Here is a 17,054-nt window from a genome sequence, read left to right as displayed (position 1 = left end):
CTCTCTCTCTCTCTCTCTCTCTCTCTCTCTCTCTCGATCAGCACTGTTAAAGGTGATCACGCTGCCAAACACGCCCTCTTCGGTCACGGCGTGTGTAATTGGCCCGGTTGTGAGTCAGTCTGTGAAAACTTCAGCCAGTTTATTAAGTAGGTTTAAACAATCTTCACACTTTTAATTTTTGACATATAGCAGTGAAAACAAAGCAGCAGAATAACTGACATCTCTTAACCTCATCTTCAGATAGTAATGGATAATATGTGAATTATGTAATCACTTTTTTTTTTAATGAAATGGATTACATTTGAAAAGACATAATTAGGTAATAGCTCCACTGTTATGGATTTGCTTTTTTCATTTTGATTACTTCTTTCAAACTTTACAATTTTAAAATTATGATTTTGATCAGCTTACAGTTAAATATGTTAATTATTATGTTAGTTATGTTACTTTGTGAAAAAAAAAAATCTGGTTATTTAAAACTAAAATTAGAAATTAACACGATTTTATTGTTTGTGTTGCTTGTTTGTTTGTTTACTGTTCCCTCAAAACCAAAACGAACATTGAGACATGAGAATAACAATATAAATAAACTTAAACTTTCTTTCTGCAAATATTGTAAAATCCTTTACTTCATAACCACACAGCTGATTTGAGTTTGATTTATTTTTGTTTAGATACTTACTGTTGTTGTTATAGCCCTTAACATTCACTTCATCATCAGTGTGGATCTAAATGTTGTTTTATCCACAGTATTTGATAAGAGATAAAAGATTCTTCCTCTACTTCTACATTTAAAAAAAATCTCCTAACATATTTGCTCTATTTGTTTCAGGCACATAAGCAGTGAACACACTCTGGATGACAGAAGTACAGCCCAGTGCAGAGTCCAGATGCAGGTGGTTCAGCAGCTTGACCTTCAGGTAGGGACTCTAACTTATAAGTATCACTGACAGAAAAGGAAGCAGCGATGCTTGAATTATGTCCGATTTATTGAAACTTGCACAGTGTTAAGATGTTCTCAAGGTCAACATTGATTTTATCATTTTATGTGCAATTTCCAACTGAGGTCTACAAACCAGAAGCACGAGTGTTCATAAATCCAGGCTTAAAGCAGAGGAGCTAGAGCCTTTTCAGCAGTGTTTCAGCTGCCCACGTCTCTGTTGAAACTTGTTGAAACTACTTATTCTTGCTTTCAGTTCTAGTTGAGCAGAGAACCCTAGCTTTTATACTTAATTGATTGTATTTGATGGTTTTTAGTATGTATTTGGTGACTGAGACCCTTATGACTGTTACGGATGAATGTGCATTTTGTATAACCTGTGCACTTTGGTGAGCTGAGTTCTTTTAAGATGTGCTCTAGGAATAAACTTTGACTTGACTTTCAGAGCGTTCTTTCGGTGCTTCGCACGTTACAATAACCTCTAAATTGTTATGGATCATGTGGGGGATTAGTTGCTACGTCATCAAAATGTGTAATATTCTATAGACTGAATGATGAACTGAGATGATGATACAGTCATAATTTAAAACATGAGTGATACCTGATATTATGCATGAGATAAGAGGATTTTTCTGTATACTTTATATATGCCCAACCCAACCAAGAAAAAAAAGTTTATATTTGGAGCAAGGCTTGTCTGCAGTCACTTCAAACAAGAAACACTTGATTAATTTCTCCAATGCTCGACTATCTAGAAACCTTTCTGTTTATGCTAAATCCTCATGCAACATTCAGCCCCTGCTGTGCTTTTCCTGCTGTTTGACACAGAACGAACGCTTTCTTCCAGAGATCTGTCAGGTTCACAGCCTTCCATTTCAATAACCTCTGTCTGGTGATTACAATGTGACACCATCCACTACAATTTCCGCTTCCTTTCTTCATCTCCTCTTACAGCTCTGCAAAGAACGGCAGCGTCTGCAGGCAATGATGGCTCACCTGCATCTGCCATCTTTAGAAGCTCAATCGCTCTCGGCGCCTGCACAGTCGCCACAGTCCGACACGGCTGCTGACCCGTGCGGCCCGCAGGTAGGCAGCGTTCAGTAATAGCTGCGCGAACAACACAGGTCGAGTAAATGAGCCGTGATATTTACAGCGTTACGGGGGGAAACTCCAAATATGTGGAGAAAACAGCACATCTAGCTTCACCCTCATCTCTTCTAGCGCTGATGAAGATCCTGCCAGGCTGTAATTGACTTGTTGAACTTTTACAGTTGAATGAGTTGCAAAAGTAAGCTGACATTTCCTTAGGAACAAAAAATCCCCAAAACACAGCTCTGAGGCAATGCTATGTGTGATGAGGGTCCTGGTAAGAAATATTTTATCAAATTGAAACACAAATTCATTTTTTGAAAAAGTTTACAAAGCACCTTTTGCCTATGGCTCTAATTTGATCTTTGCTCTTTTACTTTGCGGAGCCCTCGGTGCTTTTTCAAAGCGAGGACGCTAAATGTACAGAGTGCTTCCTCTCCTCTCCGTGTCCAGCTGTTGGCACAGACGTGCTGTGATAATGTGGGAGCTAATCATTTGTTAATCTTGCAAATATTGCGCCATAATCACAACACCCACCAAACAATTTCACCCTATAATTAACAATAATTGGCTTCCTCCTTATTGTGATATTAGAGGAATCACCTCTGAAGAGGCGAATCCAATCGCTCCGTTACGCCCTGTTATGAATCTCCCACCCTGTTTTGTTTCCCTGTCAGAGTGTTCGCTGCTCTCGATCCTTTGTTAACTTCATGCTTTTGTCACTCTCAGCTCACTTCAGTCACCAACAGCTTGCCCTCGCTGAGACCATCAGACCCAGCCCAGGTGTCCCCTCGACCTCTAGATCCTGTTGGCACTCCATCCCAGGGGTGTGAGAAAGAGTTCCCCTCTCACACGTCAGGCGTTGGGCCAATCAGACGTCGTAATCACCCTCTGGTCTACTCGCTGTCTTCAGGTGACGTGTAACCTGGCCACTTGACACACAGCAGCTCGTTCCAGATTTTTCACTTTGCTTTTTCTTTATTCTGCTTTCTTCTTGTTTCAGAAAATGAATATGAGCTTTACAAAAACACTGATCTCAGACCACCTTTCACCTATGCCACACTGATTCGACAGGTATGACAGGTTTTTTTAAACTTTCTATTCGCCTTCTTTTATTTTGTATTTGCTGGTCCCGTATTAATGGATAAACGTTTTCATGGAATCTCTATGTTGCATATTGATTTGAATAACTTGATTCAAGTGATACAATTTTCAATCAGTGTTTGAAGTTTTTATCAAGTTAAATATGCATGTTTTCCTGTTGTTTTAGCAGTCAGCTGGTTTTAGAGCGTGAATATGGAAAAAACTGACATGAGGTCTTTTTTACAACTGATTAATAAGCAAAAATAGTTTACACATGACTCACTAGTTAACTGTAAGACAGAATAATGTTATAAAACAGAATAAAACATTTAATTTTCAATATTTTTATCCACCTGACATCAAAAAAATGTGCTTGTTTGTGTTTTTTCTTTTTATATCTTTTATATATTTAACCTCGGTTTGTATATGTGAGTTTAGAAATTTTGTTCTGTTTGTGTGTGTGTGTGTGTGTGTAAAAGATTGTATTAGGTTGATGTTTGTATATTAAATGTCATATATGTGTATGTAGTTAACCAATGCATTTACATTTTTGATGTCTCGTGTGGAGTCACAGTGTGTATATGTTGTTTTGCTGTTGCACAAAATGTAAAAACTGTGCAAGTACACTTTAACTACGTCGATAAAATAAGTGTGAAGAAGAATCATTAACTGAGTAAAAAAAACTGGATAGAAATGATTAAGCACAATAAAAAATACAATAAAGTAAGTAAATAAAAAGAAGGAAGTAGTTGCCTACTTCAATTAAGAGTCCAATTAAAGGTCGGTTTTACATTTCTGTTTGGAGCTTGGAGTGTAAAAGTTCCCTCACCAAAGGCATTGCGTCCTGCGCTTTGGAGCAACTAACAGACTCATGCCAGAGAATCCGAGCAGTCATACAAGCTCATACTTTGTAACCACGTGAGACATCTAATAGATCACAGGGTGCTTCAAAAACATCTGGAAGCAGTAAATGTCAGGAGTCTCCTTCTGGTCCAGATACATGCTCACCTGCAGGGTTGTGAAATATCTGTAATTGATTTTTTTCAACATTTTCGTAGCATTAAAGCGTGAATCTTGATAGAATAACATGCATCTGTTTCTACTATAGCATTATTTTTGCAGAATTGGCGATTCCTTAAATTTAAACAAACACAAAAGCCATATCTTTGTTCCTTGCCTTCGATAAACTAGTGAAGGCTTTAATTTGATCCTGTATTGTGCTACAGTGTATTATTTCCTTTCCATCTACAGGCTATCATGGAAACATCAGACATGCAACTAACCCTCAACGAGATATACAACTGGTTCACAAGGACATTTGCTTATTTCCGACGCAACGCCGCCACTTGGAAGGTATTCCACCTGCAGATGATTAACTCTGTATCCCACTGTGTGTCATACCCGATGCATGCTGCATGCATTCAGAAATATCTTCCTCACTCTGATTTCATCTGGATCAGAATGCGGTTCGACACAACTTGAGCCTGCACAAGTGTTTCGTGCGCGTGGAGAATGTGAAAGGTGCGGTGTGGACTGTGGATGAGGTGGAATACCAGAGGAGGCGATCCCAGAAGATCACAGGGTACAGTAGATCCTCCTTGTTTATCGCAGTGCCGCCATCAGGGTATCTGTACATATTTCATAAATATAATGATAATTAATTACACAATAATCAAAATATCACATTTTAATCACAAAACACAGCTTTAGCATGAGTCACCACAAACTTCTGCTGTTTGTAAATTCACAAATTTATATTCAACCTTATGGTCTACAGTGCTAAGTATCATCTATATTATAAAAACCAAAAGGAAAGGTTTAGTTTCCTTATTTTAAAGACAGACATCTCTGCAGGTGATTTATTTAAAACAGCTGAAAATTGCTGTGAAATATAAGGCGCAATATTAATGGAGACAAAAGTTACATTTTTAGCATTTCCAGGAATCACGGCTTTGAAATTTAAGTTGAAATCAATCCATAAATTCCAATCTGATCGCTCTCCTATATCACTCAAATCCGACGATGGTAATGTTGACTTTGAAAAAATTCTCAAAAATCTTTAGAATATAGATAAATGTGGTTGGAAAATTCAAAATTCCATTCAGTAGAGGCCCTTTACTCTTATTTATTTGTTAAATACATTATGAATTTTCATTGCTGTTATCTGTTATTTTCTATTATCTGCAGAAATCCATCACTGATGAAAAGTATTTCCTCCAGTGCAGGTTATGGAACCCTAATGAATTCTGGCTTGCAGGTGAGCCAATGCATTCTCAACGCAGGAGTGCTTACAGGTTGGGGGCGTGGCCACTCTTTCATTTATGCTCACTTTTCTTTTCAGACCGCACTGGCAGAGGCGTCACTGCCAGGACTCAAGAAAGACAACGTAAGAGGAAATTCAACGAGTGAAATACAAAGGAGCAGCATGGCTGACAGCCACAGAAACCAAAACTTCTCTCCTCGTGTCCAGACGTGAGTTTAGCTTTGATATAAAATTCGCTCCAAAAAAATTTAGCGATATAACTCTGAAGTTTGATGTCTTTTCTATTTAACCTCTTACAGGCCGCTTTTCCTTGAAGTCAAAGAGCTGAAGGTGAATGACCAAGGATGTCTGATACAGACAGTGAAACCAGTCAGTCTGCAGCCAGACATGAGTGAAAATGATGGAGGGCGTTTGTTTGACCTTGAATGACTCTTTGATTGTTAAGAAAAGCAGTAAAATCAGCATTAAAACCATTTAGAATATTTTCTATTCATCAGCAAATGTAATAAAGTAAATTTAGCTTTGAGACAGATTAGAGCAGCCTCAATTTCTCCTCAATTTCAGTCAAACAGCAAAAGAAAGCAGAATATAGTGCCACTTGTGGTCTCTGTGCTGGGAATACTTTTATCAAATATTTAAATATTGGACTGTATATCTTAATAACAGTTATTATTCAAATATCAAACAGACATGTAACAAGTTGAGCATTTAAAGGTGACCGAGATTAGTCGCATTTCTTAGGATAATAGTATTTTTTGTTTGTTTGTTTGTTTGTTTTGTTTGACTTTCTAACGGACATCTTGCCAAGAAAATGGCAACAATTTAGAACAATTTGTGATTTTTCACCAAAAACAACCCGTACGCTTTTGTATTAATTATTTATGATGATAGAAAATGTTTGTTGATAATGTTTGTTAATAGTTTGTGTCTCAAAGACACTTTTAAATAACTGAAAAGCATTCGTTGTGCACTGTTTCTTCTGTTTTCTCTGTTGTGATTATTGATAGAAAATATGGGATTTTCACAGGTCAGTTTTTTTTTTAAATGAGGGTCTGTATACTGAAATAAAGGTTCTGTTTTTGTTATTGAGAACACGGTCTGTATAATGTGTGTAAAGATGTGTCAGTCTGTAGGCTTGTGTCCAACATTTAACAATAAAAATATATATAATAGTTTAATGTTGTATTTATAAGGCTGTGCAACATTATGCTTTTTCCTTCAGTTATCAACTTGCATACTTAAAAATGTAACACCCATGCGTCGGGTATTTTTAATGCTGATTTATACAAAGTAAAAAAAAAAAAGGCAAATTTGTAGTGTCATGTTTGGATTTGTTTGACATGGTGCATGTACTTGTAACCTAAACACTGTGAGGTTTCTCCAAACCATTGTTTCAAAAAATAGCTGCAGCCCCTGTCAGTACAACCATAACATTTTAACATTACACTTTAATTTTTACATAAATTTCACAGTACTGCTAACTGTTTCAAAATTAGATAAAGCTAATTAAATTTCCATAAAGACAGTAAAATAACTTCTGCATTCACTTTCATCATGCTACCATACTCCGAAATAAGTGTTTTCTATATTACTATATGAATATATTATATTATATTTCTAAAGATCACTGATAAGAGGTCTCAGCTACAATCCCTGTTAAATTATTACAAATTAAAATAATAAAATAAACACTCCCAACATTGTGTCATCAACTGATACACACCCTGAAGTGAAGCTGTGACTGTAGACTTCACAACCAAACACAGAACAAAAGGTTTTTCAGCTCCCTGTTTTGACTATTGTCAGTAATTGTCTTTGCTGATAACATGTTAGCTTTAGGTTTGCTGTTCCTTCTCAGGTCTTGCTTTGATTTGCTGTCAGCCTATTAGATGACATTTTCTTCTGATTGCCTCCGTGCCGTGTGCGTACTGACTGAAAGTTAGCATGGTGCTAGACAACTTCAACAGCTTCACTTATGTGTTGCTTTGATGTGCCATATACTCACTGCGAGGCGGGCCAGTCAGCATGTTTTTTAATGTAGCACTTTTGACAGCACTTAATCAACAGCCCCTCCAAAAAGGCCGGTCTCTGTTCATCTTCTCATCAGTGGGTAATGATGATGCTGCCGCACATGTGCTCATTCTGTTCGTGAAGTTCTCTTCTGCGGGAAAAACAATATCTCCACATGCAAAGATTTAAATGTATTTAAACTACTTATTACTGATTTCATCTTTTAAATCCAACGATGCAATGATGTGGCAAATCTTTACATACCAGAAACTGTCAAGCTCAATTTTCAAGTCAAGTTTAAGCAATTTATTTTTATTTTAGTCTAAATTGATCTTGTGAGCCAGAAATGTAAAATCTTTGGAATGTCTGAATTTTAAAAAGTTTTCCTTTGGTGTGAAAAGAAAAAGTAAAAGGATATTCTCAAAATGTTTCTATCTAATTAACCATCTCTTAACAAACAAGTTAAACAGCTGAAAACAAAAAATCACAATTCAGAAATGATGCCAGACATTTACACACTGATTTTACACACTGATTGCATCTAAAGTCATTAAAAAGAAACTTACGTCATAAAACGTTCTGAGAAGCTTCTTGGCTTAACCATCTTATTGCTAATTATTAAAACCCCTGGTCCTGATGAAATGAATGGAGATTAAAAAAGAAAACAAAGCTGGCAGCTTTAACGCTCTGTTTCTCCACAGAAGCTCTTAGGATTAAAACAAGCATGTCAGGCTCAGGACTGAATGTTGGCTCGTCAATGACAAATGTTGCCTCTTTACTCTGTTCTTTTTACATTTTAAGGTATTTGAACAATTGTGAAAGGCAAACAAAACAGGAAAATATCCTGTTTTATGGCACACATAAAAATATGACTTTTCTTGAAATTAGTGGCATCTTCTCATCTCACATGGGAAATATTACTATGTTATGCATACTAAAAGCTAGACAGCAGACAACTTTTATCGGTTTGGCTTGTGTGAGAAAGAGGGAAGAGAACATACACAATATTCAGCTGACACACTCATGGGGTATGTGTCTCCATTGTGTTAGGTGACTAAAAGCAGAACAGAGAAAGCAACTTGAAGTCACTCAGCAAGGCCTCGGCCTTCTTTGTGCTCTGTGATCAGCAATGTTTGGCACAGCCGCTCTGTTGGGAAGGGGATTGTTATTAACTCACAACAAAACACACACACAAAGAGCACAGCTAAAAGCCTCCTGAGCGGTGACTCATGTCGGCATGTTGGGTGTTGGTGGAGGTTTCCTGATCCTTTGGTGTGGACAGAAGCCAGAGGGTGAAGGAGGAGATCGAGTGAACAAAGCGTAAGAAGGATCCTGAGCAGTCATGTACACCAGACATGTTACCAGGAGAGCACTTATCTGTGGATGGGGAGGAGCAAAAAACAAGCCAGACTAAAGGTAAGTGCAGATGATGTGATGTAAAAACAAATAATTCCAGTAACTTAGAGTTATGTTAATAGGATTAAGGACGGATTATTTGATGGACATTGACAAAAGTCTCGCTCTTTTTCCTAATTAGCATATGTAAACAATGGTGTCATTTTTAAGAAATCACGAGAAATGGGTGGGTATGAGGGTGGAGGTGCAAGCTTTTATAGGTTTTCTCAACCAATACAGAAACAAGGACCAACATTTGGTTCCTCTGTTCACTATTTGTAAGGATTTCTATTTTTCCGTATTTAAAGGTTTTAGTGTTTCTCCACAAGAAAATGGGCAAAGGGTCAAAAGCTTTTTGGACACAATAAAGCAACATGGGACAGCGATAAGAGCTCGCAACTTAAGAGGTTTCCATTATATTTGTTAAATATCGCAATATTCTGGCAAATATATAAGAGCTGAGTGCATTCACGATAGAGCTTCTTGCCTTTTTACCAACTCAACATCTAACTTGTCTTTCTTTTTGTGTCTCAAGGTAGCACGTCTCTAAAATCAGCCCAGGAAATCCTTTCAGTGGGTGACCCTGTTAGCAGAGGAAATACCATCACCACTGATCTTATCAGCTGTAAGTGGAAACAAAGAGACCTGCGAAGCATTATTAATACAGTAACAAAAATTTATTGTTACTCTGACTGATCAGGTTATTTAGAAGGTGTAAACTAAGAAATTTCCTGTTTAATTCACATTGTAATTAATCATTGAAATACTTAATCAAATTATAACTAATGATAAAGACAGACATATAACAACATGTGCCAGAAAACTGTTTCATCTGGCATTTAGTTGCAACGATCTCACGAGCTGATCCTTCCATTTCCAGCTCAGCCTCTGCCTGCTGTTTCTCCACCAGCAGAGGCCTCACAGGAGGCAGCAGCATTTAAGAAACGTACATATGACCACCAGCAGAAGCCCGTGTGTCCACGGTGTGGCCTCACAGCTCCAGATGACAGACTGCCGGGCTCCAGGTTGTCAGTGCACAGCGGCAGCAGGAGCAGTAAAAGGAGAAGGGAGACAGGTGCTGCGGCTGGATCACACCAAACTGCGGCTACACCTGCTGGTAAGTTCTACAGTATGACTTGATTTACATAATGTAAAGAACAATGACGATGTGAACAGAAAGTACAAACTGTAACGTTTATTTTGATGCACACAGTAAGCAATTTTAATACGCTAGCAGATCAATGTTCCTTTCCAAGACAAGGCAAGTTCTGTATTTCAGGACTAAGACAATAATAACTGTGATATTAACATACACAATATCAAAAGTTATTACACAGTAAAAATATTCATTTTCTTTCTATATTACTGCTTCTATATGGTTATATTGTGACATCTGTCTGTTCTCACTTTTAATCTGAGGAATTGATTAAGCTAATAAACTGAGACCATACAGTTAAGTCAGGAAGAGTTTGATAGACACAATATACAGGGTGGGCCATTTATGGATACACCGTAATAACATGGGAATGGTTGATGATATTAAAGTCCTGTTTGTGGCACATTAGTATATGTGAGGGGGCAAACTCCTCAAGATGGGTGGTGACCATGGTGGCCATTTAGAAGTCGGCCATCTTGGATACAACTTTTGTTTTTTCAATAGGAAGAGGGCCATGTGACACATCAAACTTATTGGTAATGTCACAAGAAAAACAATGGTGTGCTTGGTTTCAATGTAACTTTATTCTTTCATGAGTTATTTACAAGTTTCTGACCACTTATAAAATGTGTTCAATGTGCTGCCCATTGTGTTGGATTGTCAATGCAACCCTCTTCTTCCACTCTTCACACACTGATAGCAACACCGCAGGAGAAATGCCAGCACAGGCATCCAGTATCCGTAGTTTCAGGTGCTGCACGTCTCGTATCTTCACACCATAGACAATTGCCTTCAGATGACCCCAAAGATAAAAGTCTAAGGGGGTCAGATCGGGAGACCTTGGGGGCCATTCAACTGGCCCACAACGACCAATCCACTTTCCAGGAAACTGTTCATCTAGGAATGCTCGGACCTGGCACCCATAATGTGGTGGTGCACCATCTTGCTGGAAAAACTCAGGGAACGTGCCAGCTTCAGTGCATAAAGAGGGAAACACATCATCATGTAGCAATTTCAAATATCCAGTGGCCTTGAGGTTTCCATTGATGAAGAATGGACCCACTATCGTTGTACCCCATATACCACACCAAACCATCACTTTTGTTGTTCCAACAGTCTTGGAGGGATCCATCCAGTGTGGGTTAGTGTCAGACCAATAGCGGTGGTTTTGTTTGTTAACTTCACCATTCACATAAAAGTTTGCCTCATCACTGAACAAAATCTTCTGCGTGAACTGAGGGTCCTGTTCCAATTTTTGTTTTGCCCATTCTGCAAATTCTGTGTGGCCGATCTGGGTCATCCTCGCTGAGATGCTGCAGTAGCTGGAGTTTGTAAGGGTGCCATTTGTGAGTAGCTAATATCCGCCGAAGGGATGTTCGACTAATGCCACTCTCCAGTGACATGCGGCGAGTGCTACGCTGTGGGCTCTTGCTGAATGAAGCTAGGACAGCCACTGATGTTTCTTCATTAGTGACAGTTTTCTTGCGTCCACATTTTGGCAAATCCAACACTGAACCAGTTTCACGAAACTTAGCAAGCAGTTTGCTAACTGTAGCATGGGAGATGGGTGGTCTCGTAGGGTGTCTTGCATTGAAATCTGCTGCAATGACCCGGTTACTGCGTTCACCAGATATCAACACAATTTCGATCCGCTCCTCACGTGTTAACCTCTTCGACATGTCAATGGCTGTGAACAAAGAGAAACTTGTAAATAACTCATGAAAGAATAAAGTTACGTTGAAACCAAGCACACCATTGTTTTTCTTGTGACATTACCAATAAGTTTGATGTGTCACATGGCCCTCTTCCTATTGAAAAAACAAAAGTTGTATCCAAGATGGCCGACTTCTAAATGGCCACCATGGTCACCACCCATCTTGAGGAGTTTGCCCCCTCACATATACTAATGTGCCACAAACAGGACTTTAATATCACCAACCATTCCCATGTTATTACGGTGTATCCATATAAATGGCCCACCCTGTATATAAACTTTATTTACTTACCTACTTACTATTACCAAGTGAGTATTCACTCACCCATCCAAATGATTAAATTCACCTGTAACCCTCCATGGTCACAGGAAGTGTTGATCAAGTTACTTGAAAATAGTAATTAGTTACTGATTACTTCTCCCAGAAAGTGATCCCCTTACTTTACTGATTACTTATTTTCTAAAGTAATTAGTTACTTTATTACTCAGTTACTTTTTAAAAACATGATACGCAACGTGAATACTTTAAAGACCTTTCAGTCCAGTTCTATTTGTTTCTGCATAATCCATCATATAAAATGTAATCAAATGAAAAAGTCTGTTTTTAAAACTTGTTTTATTAGTTTTAATCTTTTAACTTTATGCACATTACATCAAGCAACAATTAAATTATACAAAACATCCTTTGACTGGAAGAAACTTGTTTAACATTTAAACCTATTTTCTGTATATTCCAGCATCTAAAATAAAATAATTTTTTGTGTTTACACTCATTCTTTCAAATAGATGCAAGTAAAACACACCAAAAAATAAATAAAATCAAAGATTCAGCAGCACTAAGTCTATTTTCACCTGTTTAGCAGGAGTGGGGCCAGTGGAGGTTTGCCAGGTGCTACAACAGTCATGTCAGTGGGAGGATCCGGGGCTTTCTCTATGAATTTCACATTCAGCGTGCTAGGTGCTTGCTCAGATTTGAAGTTTAATTTTTCGCTGCAGAAAGAGGTTTTCTTCCCACGTGTACAGCCGATGATAATGTTTTTGTCTTTTTTTTGACAAAAGCATTTTTGCTTACAGGAAAGTAAGAGTAATCAAATTAGTTTTTTGCAATAATAATACTTTGCTCATTACTTGAAAAAAGTAATCAGACTCCCAGTCTCTGGTCACAGGTGTATAAAGTCAAGCAGCTAGGTATGCAGACTGCGTCTACAAACATTTGTGAAAGAATGGCTCGCTCTAAGAAGCTCTTAATGTTTAAGCACCTTTGTTTGGGATGATTTAAGAGTGGAGCCAGGCCTTCTCATCCAGCATCAGTGTCTGACCTCACAAATACAGTGAAGAACGAAAGAATGGCCCAAAATTCCCATAAACCCTCTCCTAAACCTTGTGGACAGCCTTCCCAGTGGAGTTGAAGCTGTTATAGCTGCAAAGGGTGGGCCTACATCACATTAAACCCTATGGTTGAAAAAAGGGATGGCAGTCAGGTTCATATGTGTGTGAAGGCAGCTGAGTGAATACTTTTGGCAATATAGCTTACATTCAAATGAGTTACCAAAGAAGATAAAAGTGACTCTTTCTATACACATTTAGCTGTTTCAAGTTTTGCTGAAAGACTTTAAAGCTGCACTTTCTCTTGTTTTCTCCAAGTGTGCAATGGGCCACTCCTTGTTTATCATTGTGTTCATGTTGTTATCTCTATGAAGTTACTCATTAAATCAATACAGTAGCCACAGATAATGCTCCGTTTTCATCTACGCACAAGTATTACCGTGAGTTATAGGTGGGGGGTGTATAATTCGGGCGGCTAAGCAGGAAAACGCTCAACCCCACTCCCCAGGGAATTCTGCCGCCTCCTTTTCATTTATTTCCTTCAGTAAACAGGATAAAACAGCTTGATTTGCATGATATCACATGCTATCCAGTCCGTGTGAGGATGAAAACATTAGCTTCGTAACAATACAACTGTTGGGATCGCGAGAGACGCCCTGTAACCCACTGGTGGGGTTAATGTATGCAATTTCATCTGCACCTAATTTAGGAAGCGGCACAATTATCATGTGACAGCTCCTTCCTAGTTGTTGTTCATCACTGGAAGCCCTCTGTGGCCTTTTTTATTTTCCCCCGAGGACTGAACAAAGCTCTGTGATTAAGTAAACACAATCACACTTGATCATTGCAGCACAATAGTTTATCTTTCAACTTTCAGATGCCACTGCAAACAAACATGTGAGAGATTAATTTAGGGTTAATAGAGTCGTTAATCCCAGTTTGTGATGGGATGCGGCAAGCTCTTAGAACACAACATGTTTGACCTCACATGATGAACGTTGCTGAATCTGTTTTGTGTCTGATTTTGCGTGTGTTCTTTGCAGACACGTGCTTTCACCTGCTGCTGGCGTGCCTGTGGTGCCACTGCTCCGTGTTGCTCCTGGGTCTCCTGGAGGCTTGCTCGTCATGCCTTCACGCCCTCTGCTCCTCCTGCTGCCACGCGTGCACCCGCTGCTGTTCAGCCGTTCAGGAGGTTCCCGTGGAGGAGCTCACCTGCCACGCCCACTGCCACTCCGTCTTGTTCAAGTCCTGCTGCGAGCCAACCGAGTGTCTCGAGTTTTGTCTGGAGTGTTGCGAGATCTGCCATCGCAGCTAGGACACTAAAGACTGTGGGCCAATAAGAGAAAGTAACACTAATGTGGGATTTATTAGTATACTGATGTTGGTTTTTGATTAACTATCATTTTATTAACCGTGATGTAAACAGATGAGTAAATGTGAGATGTGATGAGTCAATATTTTTTCTCTGATTTGATGCTGCTCGTCTTAAGCGAATGAAATGTTCTTGGTATGCCAGATAAAAAAACAAAACAACAACAACAGTTGTGCAATTGGGAAAAAACAACAGTAAAAATGGGTTTCTTCGTGATATATTAGAAGTTGAATCAATGAAAAAGACCCAAGAGTCCTTTAGCTTAGGCTGGCATAAAGACTGAAATTTAGGGGACACCAGCATGGCTGCTGGCCACATTTAAAAGGGAACTCCTTCAACGACTTTGTACAGATCTTGGAGACTACCACTGCCGGTGTTGGAGTTGTAACTAATGCAATACATTACACATAACCTTTCCTTAAAGCTGCATTACTTTTATGTTGCCTAGTCCTTGCTGTAGGAAGTAATGTGTTACACTAGTCGTTACATTACTCTCCTAATTCTTTGTAAAATGACATGACGCATGTTGCAACATAACGACAAGTTAACAATATAAACCGCACACTAACACAAACACACCAACACCAATCCTAATGAAGACCGAGATACAACAACAGAAAGCAAAGTTGAAAACCAGCCCAAAGGACACTTCAGAGCGATCCCCGAAGCGAGTCTGCTTTAGAAACATGAACAGGTAGAAAGAAGTCTTTAACATCCTGCTGGTTTTTTTTTTTTTTTGCTAGCTTTGTGTTAACATCCGGTCTGCAGCAGGTTGCAAAGACCTGAAGTTCTTGTATCAATATTTTTGCTGCTGTTTCTGTCCTGAACTCAGTTTGCATCTCCCTAATGCTCTTATCCTTTCTTGAAATAAAAATAAAATCCATGTTCATATCTCCACTCCTCAAAGTTGTAGACTACTCCACCATTTTGACCTCCTGCACCCGAAATGAAATTGACTGTAGCACTAGTTCAGATAACTGAAGGACATTTGTAATGCAAGTAACAACATCATTTTAACTGTAATATAATAGTTTAATATTGTTACTGAGAACTGCAATGTCATTACAGTAAGCAGTTACTGACCTGTTAGCTACTACTAGCACAGCATAATATAATTTCTGACCAAACTTGGTCGACAGCACAGGTCATGAAATTAAAATGACAGAATGCCTGATTCGCTTTGAGAGACGGCGCTTCTTTCTAAAAAAATTGTACAGTGTTAGTCCGACAGTGTTATAGCAGCGCAGACCACAAGGGCTCACCAAATTCTACGATTGAAGTAAGTGGACAATGTAAAAGTATTGTCTGCAATGCTGTGAATTTTTCTTCAAATATTTTGTTTGACAAAGTTTTTATTCATTACATATAAAGAGACGAGGAAATAGTTAGCTTAGCTTGGGAGAGGGACTGCTATCTTTGCTCTATCTGAGACATATCCAACACACACCCTCAACCAAACGTATGGCAGCAATTCATTGCATGTAGACACGGTCAACACAAAGTTCAAGCTTAGTATCAGAGTAAGGAACAGAGGTGATTTGAGTGGCTTTGAACTTGGCATGGTTCTTAATGCCAGAAGATCTTGTATTACTGCTGATTTACTGTGATTTTTCCCACGCAACCACTTCTACAATTTAGAAAATTATCTGAAAAAGAGAAAATCTCCATTTGCTGTTTGTGCGTTGTGAAAAATGTGAAAAATGGCCACACTGCTTTAAGTTGATGGGAAGGAAACAGGAACTTGTTAACTCCTTGTTACAACAAAGGTATGCAAAAGAGCATCTTTGAATACATAACACGTTGAACCTTAATCACATCAGCGGCAGAAAACCGCTTCTGTCAGCTAAGAGCAATAATCTAAGGGTGCAAATCACAAGAGCTCATCAAATTCTACAATAGAAGAGAGTGGACAATGTAAAAGTATTGCCTGGTCTGGTGAGTGTTAATATGGATCAAAATCTCTAAGGAATGTTTCAAACACCTTATTGAATCTGCATGTTGTAGAATTAAGCCAAGGGAGATGGGTCCAACTAGTCCAACCGGGTAGTCAGAAGCTGTGGCTAATAAAGTGTCCAGTAACAAGTAAACTAATGAAGCTCATGCGCAAGTTCAGATAGATAGATCTATGGCCTCACATTTGTCCGCTCCCAGGTGCCGTCAGCTTAATCTAAGCTTATCACTTCCACTTTCCCACACTGTCAAACTGTTTGTGTCATCACTGGTCTAGTCCAATCAACTTCTCCCTAGGTTAATAGCACTTAAATATAGTCCATCTCTTTGGTAATATGTCAAACTACTGCTATGCATCTCACTTCACTGCAAGCCTACTGATTAAAAAAAAACTGACTAGCTTAGTTATTTATCTTGAGTGGTTTGTGCACAACAGATTACGACATTAGAATTTATTACAAAAAACCTTCAAGGCCTATCCTCAGTTAGTCAGCAGAAAACAGTGGGGAACACAATAATCTAATAATGTGATTCCTACTACACAAATGGTCTCTTTTTCATAAACACAAACTGCACAAAAAGACTCACACTGCACTGTGCGCAAACAGAGTATTCAAGATTCAGGCTTTATTCCACAGAAATGCTTTTTGTTTGTACATGAAGTTCCATTTAATGACGTTGACCCAGCAAGACCCTGAATGAGAGGGGTCTATCTCTTTGCAAGGTTTCTAATGTTAAAAGATTGCAGGCTTGACT

The 17,054-nt window shown here is 38.6% G+C and overlaps 2 protein-coding genes across 3 annotated transcripts in view; both read left to right on the top strand.

The window, feature by feature from the left end:
- LOC102304373 (forkhead box protein P2) overlaps positions 1-6,616 on the top strand; it is a 12,068-nt gene extending 5,452 nt beyond the window's left edge. Inside the window, exons 7-16 of the mRNA XM_005927867.3 lie at positions 42-146; positions 833-920; positions 1,895-2,026; positions 2,759-2,942; positions 3,033-3,103; positions 4,364-4,465; positions 4,573-4,694; positions 5,300-5,369; positions 5,454-5,584; positions 5,675-6,616. Coding sequence (XP_005927929.1) covers positions 42-146; positions 833-920; positions 1,895-2,026; positions 2,759-2,942; positions 3,033-3,103; positions 4,364-4,465; positions 4,573-4,694; positions 5,300-5,369; positions 5,454-5,584; positions 5,675-5,804 — 1,135 coding nt within the window. The 3' untranslated portion in view covers positions 5,805-6,616. The remainder of the gene's footprint in view (positions 1-41; positions 147-832; positions 921-1,894; positions 2,027-2,758; positions 2,943-3,032; positions 3,104-4,363; positions 4,466-4,572; positions 4,695-5,299; positions 5,370-5,453; positions 5,585-5,674) is intronic.
- A 1,953-nt stretch (positions 6,617-8,569) lies between these two features.
- Positions 8,570-15,289, top strand: LOC102298639. Of its 2 annotated transcripts, XM_005927850.3 has the most exons (5): positions 8,570-8,801; positions 9,089-9,187; positions 9,316-9,405; positions 9,661-9,897; positions 14,020-15,289. In XM_005927850.3, exons 1-5 carry the CDS (start codon positions 8,741-8,743, stop codon positions 14,289-14,291), a joined length of 759 nt encoding a protein of 252 aa, XP_005927912.1. In that variant the 5' UTR covers positions 8,570-8,740; the 3' UTR covers positions 14,292-15,289. The 2 variants fall into 2 exon arrangements, with proteins under 2 accessions (XP_005927912.1, XP_005927913.1); XM_005927851.3 differs by lacking the exon at positions 9,089-9,187 and having other exon boundaries at positions 8,571-8,801; positions 14,020-15,287.
- Positions 15,290-17,054: the final 1,765 nt, after the last annotated feature.

Source organism: Haplochromis burtoni, unplaced genomic scaffold, assembly GCF_018398535.1.
Source record: "Haplochromis burtoni strain Fernald_Lab_line unplaced genomic scaffold, NCSU_Asbu1 Contig_104, whole genome shotgun sequence".
In the NCBI taxonomy this organism is placed as follows: domain Eukaryota; kingdom Metazoa; phylum Chordata; class Actinopteri; order Cichliformes; family Cichlidae; genus Haplochromis; species Haplochromis burtoni.
The sequence above is the reverse complement of the archived record's forward strand: the minus strand, read 5'-3'. Positions and strand labels throughout refer to the sequence as shown.

Excerpts from the sequence above, each read along its gene's own strand:
- LOC102298639 (XM_005927850.3), top strand. The coding sequence starts at position 8,741 with ATGTTACCAGGAGAGCACTTATCTGTGGATGGGGAGGAGCAAAAAACA. Across the intron at positions 8,802-9,088 it reads AAAAACAAGCCAGACTAAAG|GTTTTAGTGTTTCTCCACAA; the intron begins GTAAGTGCAGAT and ends CCGTATTTAAAG. Across the intron at positions 9,406-9,660 it reads CACCACTGATCTTATCAGCT|CTCAGCCTCTGCCTGCTGTT; the intron begins GTAAGTGGAAAC and ends TTCCATTTCCAG.